General features: G+C 41.1%; 1 protein-coding gene across 1 annotated transcript; it reads right to left on the bottom strand.

The window, feature by feature from the left end:
• Positions 1 to 580: 580 nt before the first annotated feature.
• On the bottom strand, positions 581 to 13,520 carry smu1a (SMU1 DNA replication regulator and spliceosomal factor a). Its single transcript, XM_088631481.1, has 12 exons — positions 13,369 to 13,520; positions 11,361 to 11,571; positions 10,374 to 10,526; positions 9,949 to 10,059; positions 8,752 to 8,880; positions 6,060 to 6,179; positions 5,517 to 5,633; positions 4,391 to 4,518; positions 3,837 to 3,963; positions 2,840 to 3,007; positions 1,578 to 1,730; positions 581 to 1,123 (listed from the first exon to the last, which is right to left on the bottom strand). The coding sequence occupies exons 1-12, from the start codon at positions 13,392 to 13,394 to the stop codon at positions 1,025 to 1,027; spliced, it is 1,542 nt and encodes a 513-aa protein (XP_088487607.1). The 5' UTR covers positions 13,395 to 13,520; the 3' UTR covers positions 581 to 1,024.
• Between the last annotated feature and the right edge of the window lie 1,261 nt (positions 13,521 to 14,781).

Here is a 14,781-nt window from a genome sequence, read left to right as displayed (position 1 = left end):
TTCTCAGCTTAATGTTTTACAGTAACTGGACCGTTCCTTGTCCAACAGGAAACCAAGTAGTGAGCTGAGGAAAGGGCATATTGGTAAAAGAGGAATAGAGAAATAGTATCCTTCCCTTGAAATAGGAAGGATACTTGTTCCACTTGCACCACTTGTTCAGACACAAAGATTTCAGACTCAGGTTATTTTGTCAAGTACCAGAAATTGAACATTCAACAAACATGAATGGTTTCTAATGTACATATTATCTGAAAGTACCTAAAACTGTACCAACATAATTCCATGTTTTAAGTCATAATAGATAAGGCCTTACACAACTAAACTTTCTCACAGTCCTCATTAGAAAAACAAAACCATGGTTGACTGAAGTAATTCTCCACACTTCCTGATGCTTTAAGAGCTTGAGCATTTGGCAATCAGAAAATTAATTCTGCCTCTTAAACAGCTCTTTAAACCTTGAATGTTCTATATCATGTGTTCCGGAAATGTATACTAAAGTAAATCTGAAGTAATAAACACATCTATCAGCAATGTAGTTTGTGAGCAGGAGAAAAATAATCACATTCTGAAAACATTAAAATACGTCTGGTCAGATTTTAATTGCATGACAATGTTGGTAATTTAAGTTAACTTTAAAGGCTTCACACATTACAACACTAAAGCAAGAATCAATAAAACTGAATTTCTGGAATGGGCAGAGAAATGAGTTACAGAGTCTAAGAAACCACTGAGACATCCTGTCATTTTTATCTTGTAAAAAGTCATGCACTTCGGCTCATATATTACAACAAAAAGAGGAACATTACCCCATCAGTTTGCGAGAAATGGACACATGGGTGGTTTGTAAAAAAAACTGAAAATCAAAGAGATTGTATGCATCCTTTGATATCTGTTATAAAATAGTCATGCATCTCCTATGTGGGAACAGAAGAACATCTAACCAGATCTTATCCTACAAAAACAGAAAAAGATGAAAATATAAAGCAGAGCCCCCCACCCGCCACTAGTCAGAGAAAGAGCCCAGCTAAGGTTTCCAGAGTTTCAGCAGCCCATCTTCACTGTATGTGCCAATAAGGTTCTGATGAGGGTGGTGCGCAATGCCAATGACATCCTTCTCGTGGACCTGCCAATACACACAGACTGAATGATGACCACTGCCTTGAGCACTACAGCATCTAAAAGACCATTTCTTTAGTTTTCACAAGCCTTACCATTTTTACTCCACTACAAACAAATGATAATGACAAATTCTTTTGGCACCACCAGAAAGGCTGAAGTTGGTTTCCGAGCAGTAATTAAATGAACTCAGATTGGAACTGCGGTGGTACTTTCCCAATAGTCACATTTCAGTATCACGTATAGAACATTTAAAACATTAAGCGCTGAGCTCAACACCAATCATATGAAGTTAAACTGTGCTTATTAGGGCTAAGCAGAACTGTAGCTGGAGTGACTGCTCTATGCTGTGCTGATGAGGTCTCTTTTATCCTCTGGCTTCCAAGTATACTGCAGTGCAGCTGATGTCAACACAGACAGCATTTTCCGCGTGACGCAGGCAGCAGAGGGGGGGCGCTTACCGTCAGAGTTCTCTCCAGCTTCCCAGTGACAGTGCTGAAGCAGTACAGCACGAAGTCCTCTCCCACACAGTAGATCCACTCTCCACGAGGCGACAGCGTGCAGCACACAAAGTCACCACCTTCCCTCTTACCAGAGCTGAAGCTCCTTACAATCTGGGAGAAAGGAACAGCCCACGTCACTGGAAAATGCCTTGCCGAGACGCTACAAGTGACCATGCTTTACATCGTTTCCCATTTAAGTTGTTTATGAATCGACGAGCTTAAATTCCCACTCTTGTGTAGTTTTTCAAGGTACCAAAAGCAGGCACGGTTGGTGGTGTGTGCATTATTTTGGTCAGGAAATGAAAAAAAAAATTGCAAAGAGCGCAATCTCACTTAAAATGTTTTTCTTGTAGAGAAAGCTGTTAACACTTGGGGGGTTACATTATGAATCAGTACACCCTAACATTAAGTTAGAGTTCTTACCCCCACACAGTAAGTCGCTGAACTAACCAAAGAATCAAGGTTTGATCGCTAACATTATGAATGGATGGACAAATCTGCAATGAAGCAGCAAAATGGGTGTTTTCAATGAGACAACTATTCTAAGGGAGCTGGTGATGCTATCTACTTGTGTTTTTTTAAGGGTTACAAGTACATTAATTGTATATACCCACGTCTGAAGTTAGTTGGGAACATACCTCAAGACTAATTACTCCTTACGGATATTAATTCTCCAAAACCATTTCCCCTTAGGTTGCATTATTTAGGAATGTAACCTGGACTTACAACAGGGCCCTCTGCACTGTATGTGGTTACAAGTGGAACACACACCCATCATAATTAATTAAAAGACCTGTAACTTTAAGTCACATTAGCAAAACTTGCACTCTTACAGTCCAAAACCCTCCATGTTGTTCTTATAGGGAACAATTTCCCTTCATACATCGTTTCGCTATCAATCGCAACATTTAACAGGGACCACCTGTAATATGTAGGGAGTTTATCACATAAGACACTAATTACCCAACTCATTCTGTCAGTATCTGAAGGTTACTCATTTCCCTCTACTCCTGCTGTCCCACCCCAGTATTGGAATACCCCTGTTCCATGTCTGCCCATGAGCCATAAAGTACACCTCTGTGTGAAATTCATAAATAAAAAAGGACCATATTCATCAATTTGTAAAACAAGACCAGCATCTATGAAATTAAATATAATCATTTTAAGGAAGGAATTTGAAGTTTCCTTCTACTTTTCTCCTGGATATTGTGCTGTCTCACCTGGCCCTGCATGTTCATGATGACCACTGTGTTGGACCTGTTGCACACCACAAAGTGTTCAGGGTTCTTTGGCAGCAAGATGACGTTGTTAACAGTGATGTCAGTGCCAGCTGTAGTGCCCAGTGACTTGAAAGTATTGACACACTCTGTGGTCTTCATGTTCCAGACCTGAGGATGAGAACTAATGTTAGAAATAGGCTGACAATGCTCAGCAAAAAAGAACTGGATTTCACTCAGTTTCTGAAATGATATCCTCTGTCATCTATCCCAAAGTTCTGCCTGCTCTTGCGTATAGGGAAACTCGGGGTAAGAATTCCTGCCAAAATATTGCAATAATATACCAAGTCTGGAAGCAAAATTAACTGGACATTCTCTACAGCCTGAACACATTAAAAGCTATTTTTAAAACAATCATTTTATTGTTCTAATGAGCATTTTGGAGCTCTTATACAAGAAAAGCATTAGTTACAGCAACTTGTTTAATGTACTTGTTGTTATGAAATTGAACCGTAAGAAAAGCGATTCGCCCTCACATCAGTATTGAATGAGTAGGAGAAAGTTTACAGTGGCCCTGCAAAAACATTCACCTAAGTTTCCACATTTTTTGCTGTTTGAGCTAACATCAAACAGGAAAGGCAGGCAGGAAGAAAGTAGAGATGCTTCTGTGAAGCCAGCGACTCCTGACCGATTTGCAGAGTCTGAGACATCTGCCATGTCTGAGATGGGAGTCACTGCTCGTTGACAGAAAAGCTCTTGGAGCTTAGCCCATCATGACACAAGCTTTGCAAACCACCTTTAACCTTCAAATCAACCTCAACTTAATGCATGCGATTATATACCAACTAAAGAACAAAAGAGATGTATAGTTTCAGCATTTCACTGAAGGGTAATAAGGGTCTAGCTCTTCAAACTCTAGACTATACCTGGTCTAAAGATCCCCCCCAGAACACAGCCCTTACTTTGCCCCAGGGAAATGACAAACTACTAGTGACTCTACCTTAACTGTGCCATCAGAAGAAGCGCTGATTACGTGATGTCCATCCTGTGTGAAAGTGGCTTCGTTCACGAACGACGAATGACCCCGGAACTCCTTCAGAGTCTTGCCAGACTTCAGCCCATGGACTCTGAAAAACACACATTGCATGCCATTTTTTTTTTAAAAAAAGCTTTGTCCTTCACAAAAGCAGCATCTCAAGCTCAACGCGAGACTAAAAAACGAATGCTTTTTTGAGCTCCGAGGTCTACAAACAAAAGGTTTAGTTTGGGATAAGTCAAGATGCACATTTTTGTTAATACTAATTTTTAAGAAGCAGATACAGTCATTTTTCATTTTGTAAGATCTTGTAAGAATTTACAGCGAAACATGAACCAGAGGACTCAAGTGGAATCTATAGGAGATCAGGCACATGTGTGCAAGTTCATAAAACATTCACTACTAGACTCCTACTGTCAAGATGACTTTATGAGAAGAAAAACGGAAATGTTATGTTCAGGAGAATAGAATATGCAAAACATGTATTGGTAGAGGGGTAGAAGCAGCTGTGGTTATACCTGATGGTCTGATCAAAAGAGGCACTGAGGAGCTGGCTGCTGTCTTTACAGAAGCTCAGACAAGTGACTCCTTTGCTGTGAGCCCTCTCAAACCTCCTCAGACACTGGCCGCTCTGGATCTTCCACACCTGAGATTCAGGAGGAAATGGAGTTGGAGGAATCATCCTTACTGAAACAGGTGATCAATTCAAGAAGAAGTGCACGTCCATCTCTGAAAATGCTGATTACAGAGTCAAGATCAAGATGACAAAGCTTGCAAAAAACATTCTGATCAGATTCTTTAGAATAGCTTTATCTCATCTCATCTTTGACAGTTCTTGCACTTGCAGCTACCTTTAATTGACTGCACTTTTCCTGCATTGGAAACATTACTGTGGTATTAGGTTTAAATTATCATAAAATATAAAATACACAATAAATTATGATGTGAAGCCATTGGCACCCCTAATTATTTTAATATAGAGCCACATTTATTCACACATTTCACTGGTCACTGCAGCTTTAACACACTTATGAGCTGTTATAAAAGCATAAAAGTACTTAGGAGACTCAAGACAATTACTACCTTCAATTTGACCCACTAGTATTTGGTAAAGAACTTGCCAAATCAGATGACCTTTTTGAATGGATTCTTTTATATAAACTAGGTCAATCAATTAAAGCGAAAAAACAAACAATAAACAGTGACCCACAGAGAGAATTCATTTATACAGCAAGTCATTAAGTGGAAAAATCTGAGCAAGGTACTTCAGTCAAGAATTCAAAAACAGTGTCCCACTCAGGATTGACCCCACAAACCTCTAGGCTGACGTCCAGAGCACTAACCACTAATCCTCACATTGGATGCAGAATAAACACCCATTGATGGGACGATTTCAAAACCTTATGTAGCACTAAATACAGAGGTTACCTGTACAGGTTTGATACACAATTCCCAAATTCTTTTGTACGCTGGTCAGTGTTAAAAACTGACAACATACAATCACAGGCCCAGAACATATTCAGAAGGATTACAAGTTTGGTTGAAATGGTCATTATACATGAGGCTCCAAATCTATAAACTCACAATACACTACATGCAGCTTAGAGTTCGTACGACTGGGGAAAAGAAAATTCTCAGCTTCACCTTTATCCTTCCATCCTGGGAGCCTGTGGCCAACATCTCAGTGTCCCGGCTGAAACACATACACAACACAGCGTCGTCCATCATCATGAAGTTGTCCTGGGCCTGGTACTTCAGATCCTAAAGAAAAGATGAGAAATGTCCCTTGATACCACACCGTTACTTAGCTACTAAACTACCAAACGAGCAAGATGGGGCATAGGTCTCCTCTCGTCTGCAACAGATCTTATCTGCTAGAACAGGGCAGAGATTAGGAACAAGGCTTCAGTACTGCACACTGACACAGCTACTATCTTGCTTGATTTAAGAACAGCAACAATTCACTATATGACACCTCTGTGTGCATTCCTGAAAGTGTTTCACTGGTTATAAAAGTATAGGATACTACTGAGGACTTAAAGTCATAGTTTTGGGTTTAGCCTACATTTACGTTTTACCAGGACTGATTTCAAAATCTCAAGAAGCCACGTAACTTTACATTGAATTTCAGCGAGATTAACATAAGATCTAAAAACCTTTTATGCAGCTTGGCTAACATCAACCTACCTTTCGGATTTTGCCAGTAGTGAAATTCCACACCTCAATGAATCCATCCACTGAACCAGTGACCAGATACTGCCCGTCTGGAGAGAAGCGTGCACATTCAACATGGGACTTCTGTCCAAACTGTTACAGATAAAATAAAAACAAGCATTTCTTGGTTTGTGGTTAATTGGTTCATTCTATTTTCCAGGACTCGGACTAAAATGCTTTTGTGAATAGTTATGGAGATTGGACTGGCAGTCAGCCAAGAAAGATTACAAAAAGACAGTGAAAACAGATGGAAGAAACTATATGTTACATCAAAGTATATGTATATACAACACTGCCTGCATAATGTATACATTTATAATAACGATTACAATTCCTGAAAAACATGCTAAAATTAGCACGTGCCACAGTATATTACAATTGCATTGTAACACTACAAAACAATGTCATAATGGATGCCGTTATGAATAAGGGTAAGGAAAAAAAACGAGTGTGACAGCACCTGATTTTGTTTTTCTTCAGTACAGTTTGATAAAAGACTCACAAAAAGGTGGCAAACATAATAATGCAGATATGCACCACAAAATACACCACACACAGACGTTGTAGCTATGTACAGATATTTCCAATGCTGTGAAACATAGAATTCTCCCTGTAACTGATAAAAACCATGAAGACAAGAAGTGAACCTGTGTCCCAATTAACATGGATCCTAATCAGGACTAAACCCGAGTCCAGTACTGTTTCAGGGCTCCAGTTACACAGTCTGTGGAACAAAGGTCCTCTCTCTCCTTCAGTCTTACTCTGTGACTCTTCCTCACTCTGTCCTTTGCTCTTTCCCCTTAGTTCCCTCCGTATGTTTGATGTCCTATTGCTGACTTGAAGCTGTCTTAATGACCTCAATGACAATGGCTCTGGTCACTATTTAATATTTATGTTCTAAGAGAGCTAACAGAACTTATAAAGAATTAGTTTAGCCTGAATGATCAATTCTTACCTGTTTTTATACCGTTTGAATCTTTGGCCATATTTACTGGCTCAGAAACAAAGGACAACTATGTGAAACCTTAAAAAAATTCCCATTATTCTAAAGGTACAGCCTCAGTCTTGTTCAGCACTGCCTTATGTGAGTATCTGCAATTACATGTGTGTTGTGTGGAAGACCGTCTGCTGTGTGTTTGCAATGCTACCCTTTCAGTACTGGCTGAAAAGTGTTCTAGTGATATACAAATAATAATAATAATAATAATAATAATAATAATAATAAAAAACTTTATTTTATATAGCACCTTTAAAGGTGGCTTCTCTAAGCACTTTACAGGATGACGATAACAAAAAATAAGAAGAATACAACAATAAATAAGAAGAATTCAAAAGATAAGACACAATTACAATTACAACAATAACAACAGAGGAGACCGTGGAAGGTGGTACTAAGAAGAGCAGAGGGGTGAAGAATGGAACCAGTTAAGTAAAGGCTCTTCTAAAGAAGAAGGTTTTGAGTCTGGAACTGAAGGAGTTTAGAGAAGGTGACTCTCTGATATCCTTGGGCAAAGAGTTCCAGAGCTTGGGGGCATAACAGGAGAAGGCCCTGTCACCCATACAACGTAGACGGGCTTGGGGGACAGTAAGGAGAGCAGAATTTGAAGAGCGGAGGTTGCGAGGTGGGGAGTAGGGTGATAATAGTTCAGACAGGTATTGAGGTGCCAAGCCATGTAGAGCCTTATAGGTGAGCATGAGGATTTTAAAGTCTACGCGGAATTTGACTGGAAGCCAGTACAAGGACTCCAGGATAGAAGTAATGTGAACACTTGCACTAGACCTGGTCAGGATTCTGGCTGCTGAATTTTGGACATACTGCAGTTTGTTCGGAGTAGATTTAGATACCCCAGCGAGTAGAGCATTGCAGTAGTCAATTCGAGAGAATACAAATATTTTGATCAGCTTTTCAGCCACAGTTAATGATAGCATAGGCCGTAGTCTTGCGATATTTCCAAGGTGAAAAAAAGATGTTTTGACAGTATGCTGCACATGTGGGTAAAATGTTAAGCCAGAATCGAATATAACCCCAAGGTTTTTCAATTTTGATTGAAGCTCAAGTACAGAGCCATCTACAGATAGGGTTACAGGACTGGCTTTACGAAGTTGATGGGGGGTACCAATAAGCATGACTTCAGTCTTGTCGCAGTTAAGATGAAGGAAGTTTTGAGTCATCCAAATTTTTATGTCAAAGATGCAATTAGATAGAATAGACACAGCCACATCAGTGTCAGGTTTGGTATGGATGTATATTTGAGTATCGTCAGCGTAAAAATGAAAGCTGAGGCTATGTGATCTTAAAAGCTGACTAAGTGGGAACATGTAAATGCTGAAGAGCAAGGGGCCCAGTATTGAGCCCTGGGGGACACCAAGTGCCGGTGCTACAAAAAAAGCACCATACAATCACCTTGCAAAAGAACAATTTCATTATTAAGCTACTGTATAGTGCAATAATAAAGTGTAATTTTGTATTGCAGGGCTGTCATAATAATTGTTGTGCACGTGCACCGTAGAAGAGTGCATTCCATCTTGCGTGAATTTCAGCTTTTTAAAGGCTATAGGAGAATTTTACCCTTACTGAAGTTGGGGAGTACCTATAATTTGGCCAGAAATGAGCCACCCCCAATGACCGCGGCAAGACGAAACGCAGCGGAGCTACCGAGCATACCTTGATGTGCCTGCTGAGCTGCGTGGGAAACTTCTCCTCCTCCACGTCCTTCACTGCGGCTTTGCCTCTGAACAAGTCGATGGTCATGCCTGGGGGCAGCAAGCCCTGGTGTTGCTGCCACTTCAGGGACTGTGAGTGAAAGGGTTTCACCAACAAAGTTACAAGGATCAGTCATGCTCACGTTTTCCTGGAGCTTTTTAAGAATGGTTTTAGGAAGGCTTTGCACCACTAGGATTTAAAATCCTGCCAATTTAAGACTGAAGAAAAAAATTAAATATTGACAAAATCTCACAACATAAAGGTGCTAACGTGCCATAAATAAGCAGCCATATCACCCTGCAACTCACAACTGGCAACCCACTGAAGCTAAGCAGGTGTGAGCCTGGTCAGTACCTGGATGGGAGACCTCCTGGGAAAAACTAAGGTTGCTGCTGGAAGAGGTGTTAGTGGGGCCAGCAGGGGGCGCTCACCCTGCAGTCTGTGTGGGTCCTAATGCCCCAGTATAGTGACGGGGACACTATACTGTAAACAGGCGCCGTCCTTCGGATGAGACGTAAAACCGAGGTCCTGACTCTCTGTGGTCATTAAAAATCCCAGGGCGTTTCTCGAAAAGAAATGGCCAAATTTCCCATTGGTCCTTACCAATCATGGCCTCCTAATAATCCCCATCTATGAATTGGCTACATTACTCTGCAATGGTGGATGCTGCACATTGGTGGTGGTGGAGGGGAGTCCCCATTACCTGTAAAGCGCTTTGAGTGGAGTGTCCAGAAAAGCGCTATATAAGTGTAAGCAATTATTATTATTATTATAAATCATAAATTATTATAATCATAATTCAAGACCTGAAACACAGCATGGAACCCTTACGCATTTAGGCCTACTAACTATTTTTAAGACCAGAGAATAAACTATTTCCATCAGTTAGATAGGATTTAGCACTTAACAATCCGGCCAGCCTGCTAAGCTAAGACAGGTGTGCTCCTCCTTTGCCTTGGAACAGTAGGTTCTACTTCACTTCCGTTGAAGAGGCCAAGCTAATATGATTGGAAAAAAAAATCAACAGGCACAGAGCGGCTGCTGTTATGAACATATCCCCCCACCTCCCTGATACTACATCACAGTGGGCTAATCTGTGTAAGAGTTGACAGATCCTAATGAGCTCAGAGGAGTCGCTGCATCAGAGACCACACTCACCTGTGCCAGCAAAGCCATGAGACGAGAGGGAGGGACCACGCTGACCTCACCGGCCAGCGCCTGGGCAATAGCCACTCGCCGCTTCTCCTTGCTGCTGCCGTCGGGGTAGGCCTGAGCGGACGGAGGCAGAGTGAGACAGTCTGATCGGCCGTTTACCTCACAAGGATGTGTTCCTCAAGACACACCAACAGCTTGAATCTCGCAAAATCTGTTCACCCTGGCTCCAAACATGAACCTTGCCTGGCGACGTTCAGGCCAAGAATTCTCACTTTGCCCCGTTCAGAGTCAGCTGGCGGGCTGGGTTCTCTTTGAAAAGGCTGGGCCCACGGCGGCCTGCGCGTATTTCAGCACTTGCTGTTACCGACGACCGCAGGGTCAAATTCAGGATTGATTTCCACTTCCTGAGAGCGACCCCAGCTCCTCACCTCTCGAGGGTCGAAGTAGGACCTCGCCAGCAGGTTCTCCAGGTGGATGTACCGCTCTGGCTGGGTCTGCTTCAGCATGATCATGGGGTCCGTTTGCCTCAGCAGGGATCTGGCCGCTCCCAGCTCTCGCAGCTCGATGAGCTCCAACACCACCTGTTAGCGGCAAGACCCAGGGTTGGAAGAGGTTCATCTAGAGGTTAACTTGCAACACACTACCCGTCGGTGTTATTGGACTGTACTGGCTTTAGAAAGTCTTAAAAGGTTTCACAGTTGTGAGTGCAAACTGTGCGTCATGAAAAACTCATAACATTCTGCTATTCATATACTCAGGATAAGGAAAGAAAGTCCATTCTTCCAAGCATACAAGCAACCTGGGTACAGGACAGAGAGGCACCGCAGCCCCTCATGACAGGGCAGGGTAATGAGGTGGGCTCCTGGCTCACTCCCACACAGAGAACAAGATAAGGGAGAAGGGACTTTATTAGCATCAAACACTGCAAAATTCACACAGTTTTCACACAGACCAATTCCCAATAAAAAAAAACCTCCAATATCACACACATGCCTTGTATGAATATAAGTAGAATTTGTTACTTGCTTTGTCTTCTTTGATCCGGTTCAGGTGTGAATGTGAATACTGTGTTTGTACCGTCAGTGTTACAGACCTCCTCTTATTTCAGGAGTGGGGACTGCCCTTTTTAAATGTGTCGAGTGTTTAGGGCCAGAGTAGTTGGGAATCAGACAGCTGAAGAACTACTCTTTGTGAGACGAAGTAGTTTCTAACAGCATTTCTAGAGTGACAGGTTAAATGATGTTAAGAAGGTGTCTCTGTTTTGTTTTTCCTCACACAGGCCTGTTTCCTATCTTGCTCTTTTTGGATGTCTTTATAGTTAATAGTTAATGGTAAACTTGACTGAAAAATAAAACGACACAAGAAAACATGTAAACAAAAGAAATTAAGAAATACATCAACCTGCAAAAACGTACCTGCTCATAGAGATCAATAAGTGTCTTGTCTGGCAGCTTAAGAGACTGAATGGCCTGTAAAACAGTGTCCCAGTGACCACTGTTTATGTCAGCCACAAAGCTCTCAATGCTGTCCACTGTATTGAGTGACACCGTGGTCTCCTCTTGCAGTGTGGCCAGGGTCCGGTGAAGATTGTTCTCCTTCAGATACTGCATTATCAGGCGGATCACGCTGAAAAGCCATTCAACGCCCAGTTAATGAAAACACTAATAGAACAATTAACACTAATCAAAAAAGTATATTGTAACGACAACTTCACAATTGTCTTTTCTTTTTGCCCGAAACTGGCAATACTAAGGCAAAATTATATGAATGAACCAAGCCACAAATTACCCTTTAAACTCAAACACGAACAATTTCAAACACAACTGTTCTTTATTATTTATTATTATTATTATATACTTATATAGCGCTTTTCTGGACACTCCACTCAAAGCGCTTTACAGGTAATGGGGACTCCCCTCCACCACCACCAATGTGCAGCATCCACCATAGTGCGCCCAAATGCTCACCACACATCAGCTATCAGTGGGGAGGAGAGCAGAGTAATGAAGCCAATTCATAGAGGGGGATTGTTAGGAGGCCATGATTGATAAAGGCCGATGGGAAATTTGGCCAGGACGCCGGGGTACACCCTTACTCTTTTCGAGAAACGCCCTTGGATTTTTAATGACCAAGGGCGTCAGGACCTCGGTTTTACGTCTCATCCGAAGGACGGCGCCTGTTTACAGTGTAGTGTCCCCGTCACTACACTGGGGCATAAGGACCCACATGAGCCGCAGGGCCCCACTAACACCTCCTCCAGCAGCAACCTTAGTTTTTCCCAGGAGGTCTCCCATCCAGGTACTGACCAGGCTCACATCTGCTTAGCTTCAGTGGGTTGCCAGTTGTGAGTTGCAGGGTGATATGGCTGCTGGTAAGGAAAGGCTCTAGCAATAGGTTAAGTCCAACCGCACAGGTGAAAGTACACTTGGCTCTTTCAAGTCTTAACCCTTATGGTATCTTAACTCTATAAATTGATACATTGTCTGGATCCATATTGCTATTGCTTTAATAAGGCAGAAAGGGGGAATGAGGTTACACATCTGGAATTTAAATGCTAAAATCTAATTTAAATGGAAGACTCGAAATGCAAAGCACTTTCATAGGACTCCATTATCATAAAGGAGAGGTACTACTTAAAGAGTATTACTGTCGAAAAAATTAGGAATACCAGACTTATTGCAACATTTCGTTTAAGTTGGAACCCATGCTTTGTGAGAAATTTTATGGCAATAGTTAAGGTTTTGTTTTTTTGCCTCGCTTCTTAATTATTTTTTCGTTCAAAATACGCAGCCTATTCAGACAACACATAAGGAGCTTTTACAAATACAGAAATGAAAAGTACTCTTAGAATTCCTAGCAGTTACAATTCGCAAGTTACAAACGTATAAATACTTGCACAGGATTTCGCTGTCATTCCTGATGTGAGTACATACTGTACTTATACGATGTGCTGAAAGAACTACACATCGAATAATTAAAATATCATACCGTTAAGAGTGTTTTTGTTTGTAACAAGCTGTTTTTGCAGTTAACCGTCAAATAGACAACATTTTAGCTGCTATCATGGAGGTCGGAGTTCAACAAGCAAAGGAAAGCCACCTACAATAAGCACACGTTTTGTGACTGTAAAGTTACAGCCATAGATGCACTAGTACGTTAATGCGCGCTGTTGCATTTCGCCTTTGGATTAACACTACAAATTAGGCAACAGGAACGAACCTTAAGTGTGATTATACACTTTTCAATCAAAGATATTTAAAACAAACTGCCAGCAATGCAGTATCCTCTGAAGCACCGGTCTAGCTAGGCCTAAAAACCTTACTGCAAACACTGTAACGATTACCGTGTAAACACATTTTTAAACTTAAAATCACAATGACTTAATTTCCCCCCAAAAAACAGGTCAGATTTTAAGTAACTTACTCCGCCGATTCCACCTCCAGGGACATGATTCAGACCTAAAAACACAAAACAATACACCAGAAACTCCAGCACAATCCTCCACAGGCATTAACTACCGTACACCCACCCCTGTCACGTGACTACTACAGGACACGCATACAACTGTCACATGATCGCCTCTAGGCCAATAGTGTTATTTCCGTAGACCGTTTGGTTTGTTCTAGATAAAGCGTAAAAATGTACGTTTTTACTTGTGTTGCAAGTTTAATAGAACATTGAAAAGTCTTGTTCTATTTTATGAGATTATTAATTCACCATCGTATTTATAAATATGGGTAGTTGTTTCTTAATCAGCTGTAAAGGTAACGTGATGCAAATGTTTATATAAAAATAAGCAACATTTCGTCCTCGTGCATTTGGTATGATTGGAGTGGTAAATCCTGTACCTGGGTTATCTGAATACTAATCACGCTTTAAAATTGACCAGCACAAGTTTCCTTTAATTTACTCCTGCTTTGACTTAAATTGTCTGCAACACCGATACGAGGGGTTTAAAATAAAAATCCCGTTCCACTTTGTTGAGTTATTTATAGAATAGGTTTTCTGATCCTGGTTTTGAAGGTAATTATTTCACTCGTGTAGTACAGTTTAAATAAAAGTGCCATCAAAGGTATGAAGTCTCCAGTAGATGGAGCTGCTGCTTACAACTGTACAGAAGATGGGTTTAAAAGGAATATAAGAGTGCCTTTCAAAAGGATTCAGGTTATTTCGTTGCTAACGTGCACACTTTCACAGTAAAGGAGACAGTTCGCACTCATTTCTGATTAGTTGAAAGTTTACACACTGATATGAATACCACTTGGGAAAATTGGGTATGCTCCACATCTCAGCACCTTTAGTTTTGATTTATATAAAGTGAGAACTGTTAAATACATTTTATACCACATCTATATTTAGCTGAAAAAATCACTTCTGATTACAGTAGATGATAGCCCTAAGGGTGATCCCCGCAGATGCTCACAAGAATATTCTTTCAGAGTGTGTACATACTCATTACAGGTTTTGCAAGGGTTAGATGTGCATTATTGCAATTACAATATTGCCCTACATATGTTTTGAAAAATCGTTTTTACAATGAAAGCACAGATGTGATGATACAAAGCTATCAGCATTTTAAATAATCCTTTTGAAAATGCAAGATATGCTCCTGTTAATTTCCTTACGGGGGATTTAAACTGAAAACCGCAGTTGGTTTTCTCCTGAAAGCGTCGCAAGATTCTGAAACGAGGTACTCGGCGGAGTAGTTGAAGCTTGGCGCCCCCAGCTTCCTTTCACTAAACGACTGGATGAGATCCTCCGGCCACTAGCAACCAAATGAGCTCAAAGGGCCCAATGGCCTGCTCTTACGTTTTCGATTGTAAAACTCTTTTTTTT

This window comes from Lepisosteus platostomus, chromosome 1, assembly GCF_059453375.1.
Source record: "Lepisosteus platostomus isolate fLepPlt1 chromosome 1, fLepPlt1.hap1, whole genome shotgun sequence".
Lineage (NCBI taxonomy): Eukaryota > Metazoa > Chordata > Actinopteri > Semionotiformes > Lepisosteidae > Lepisosteus > Lepisosteus platostomus.
The sequence above is the reverse complement of the archived record's forward strand: the minus strand, read 5'-3'. Positions and strand labels throughout refer to the sequence as shown.

Excerpts from the sequence above, each read along its gene's own strand:
- smu1a (XM_088631481.1), bottom strand. The coding sequence starts at position 13,394 with ATGTCCCTGGAGGTGGAATCGGCGGA. Across the intron at positions 8,881-9,948 it reads TCATGGCTTTGCTGGCACAG|TCCCTGAAGTGGCAGCAACA; the intron begins GTGAGTGTGGTC and ends TTTCACTCACAG. Across the intron at positions 4,519-5,516 it reads CCCAGGATGGAAGGATAAAG|GTGTGGAAGATCCAGAGCGG; the intron begins GTGAAGCTGAGA and ends CCTGAATCTCAG.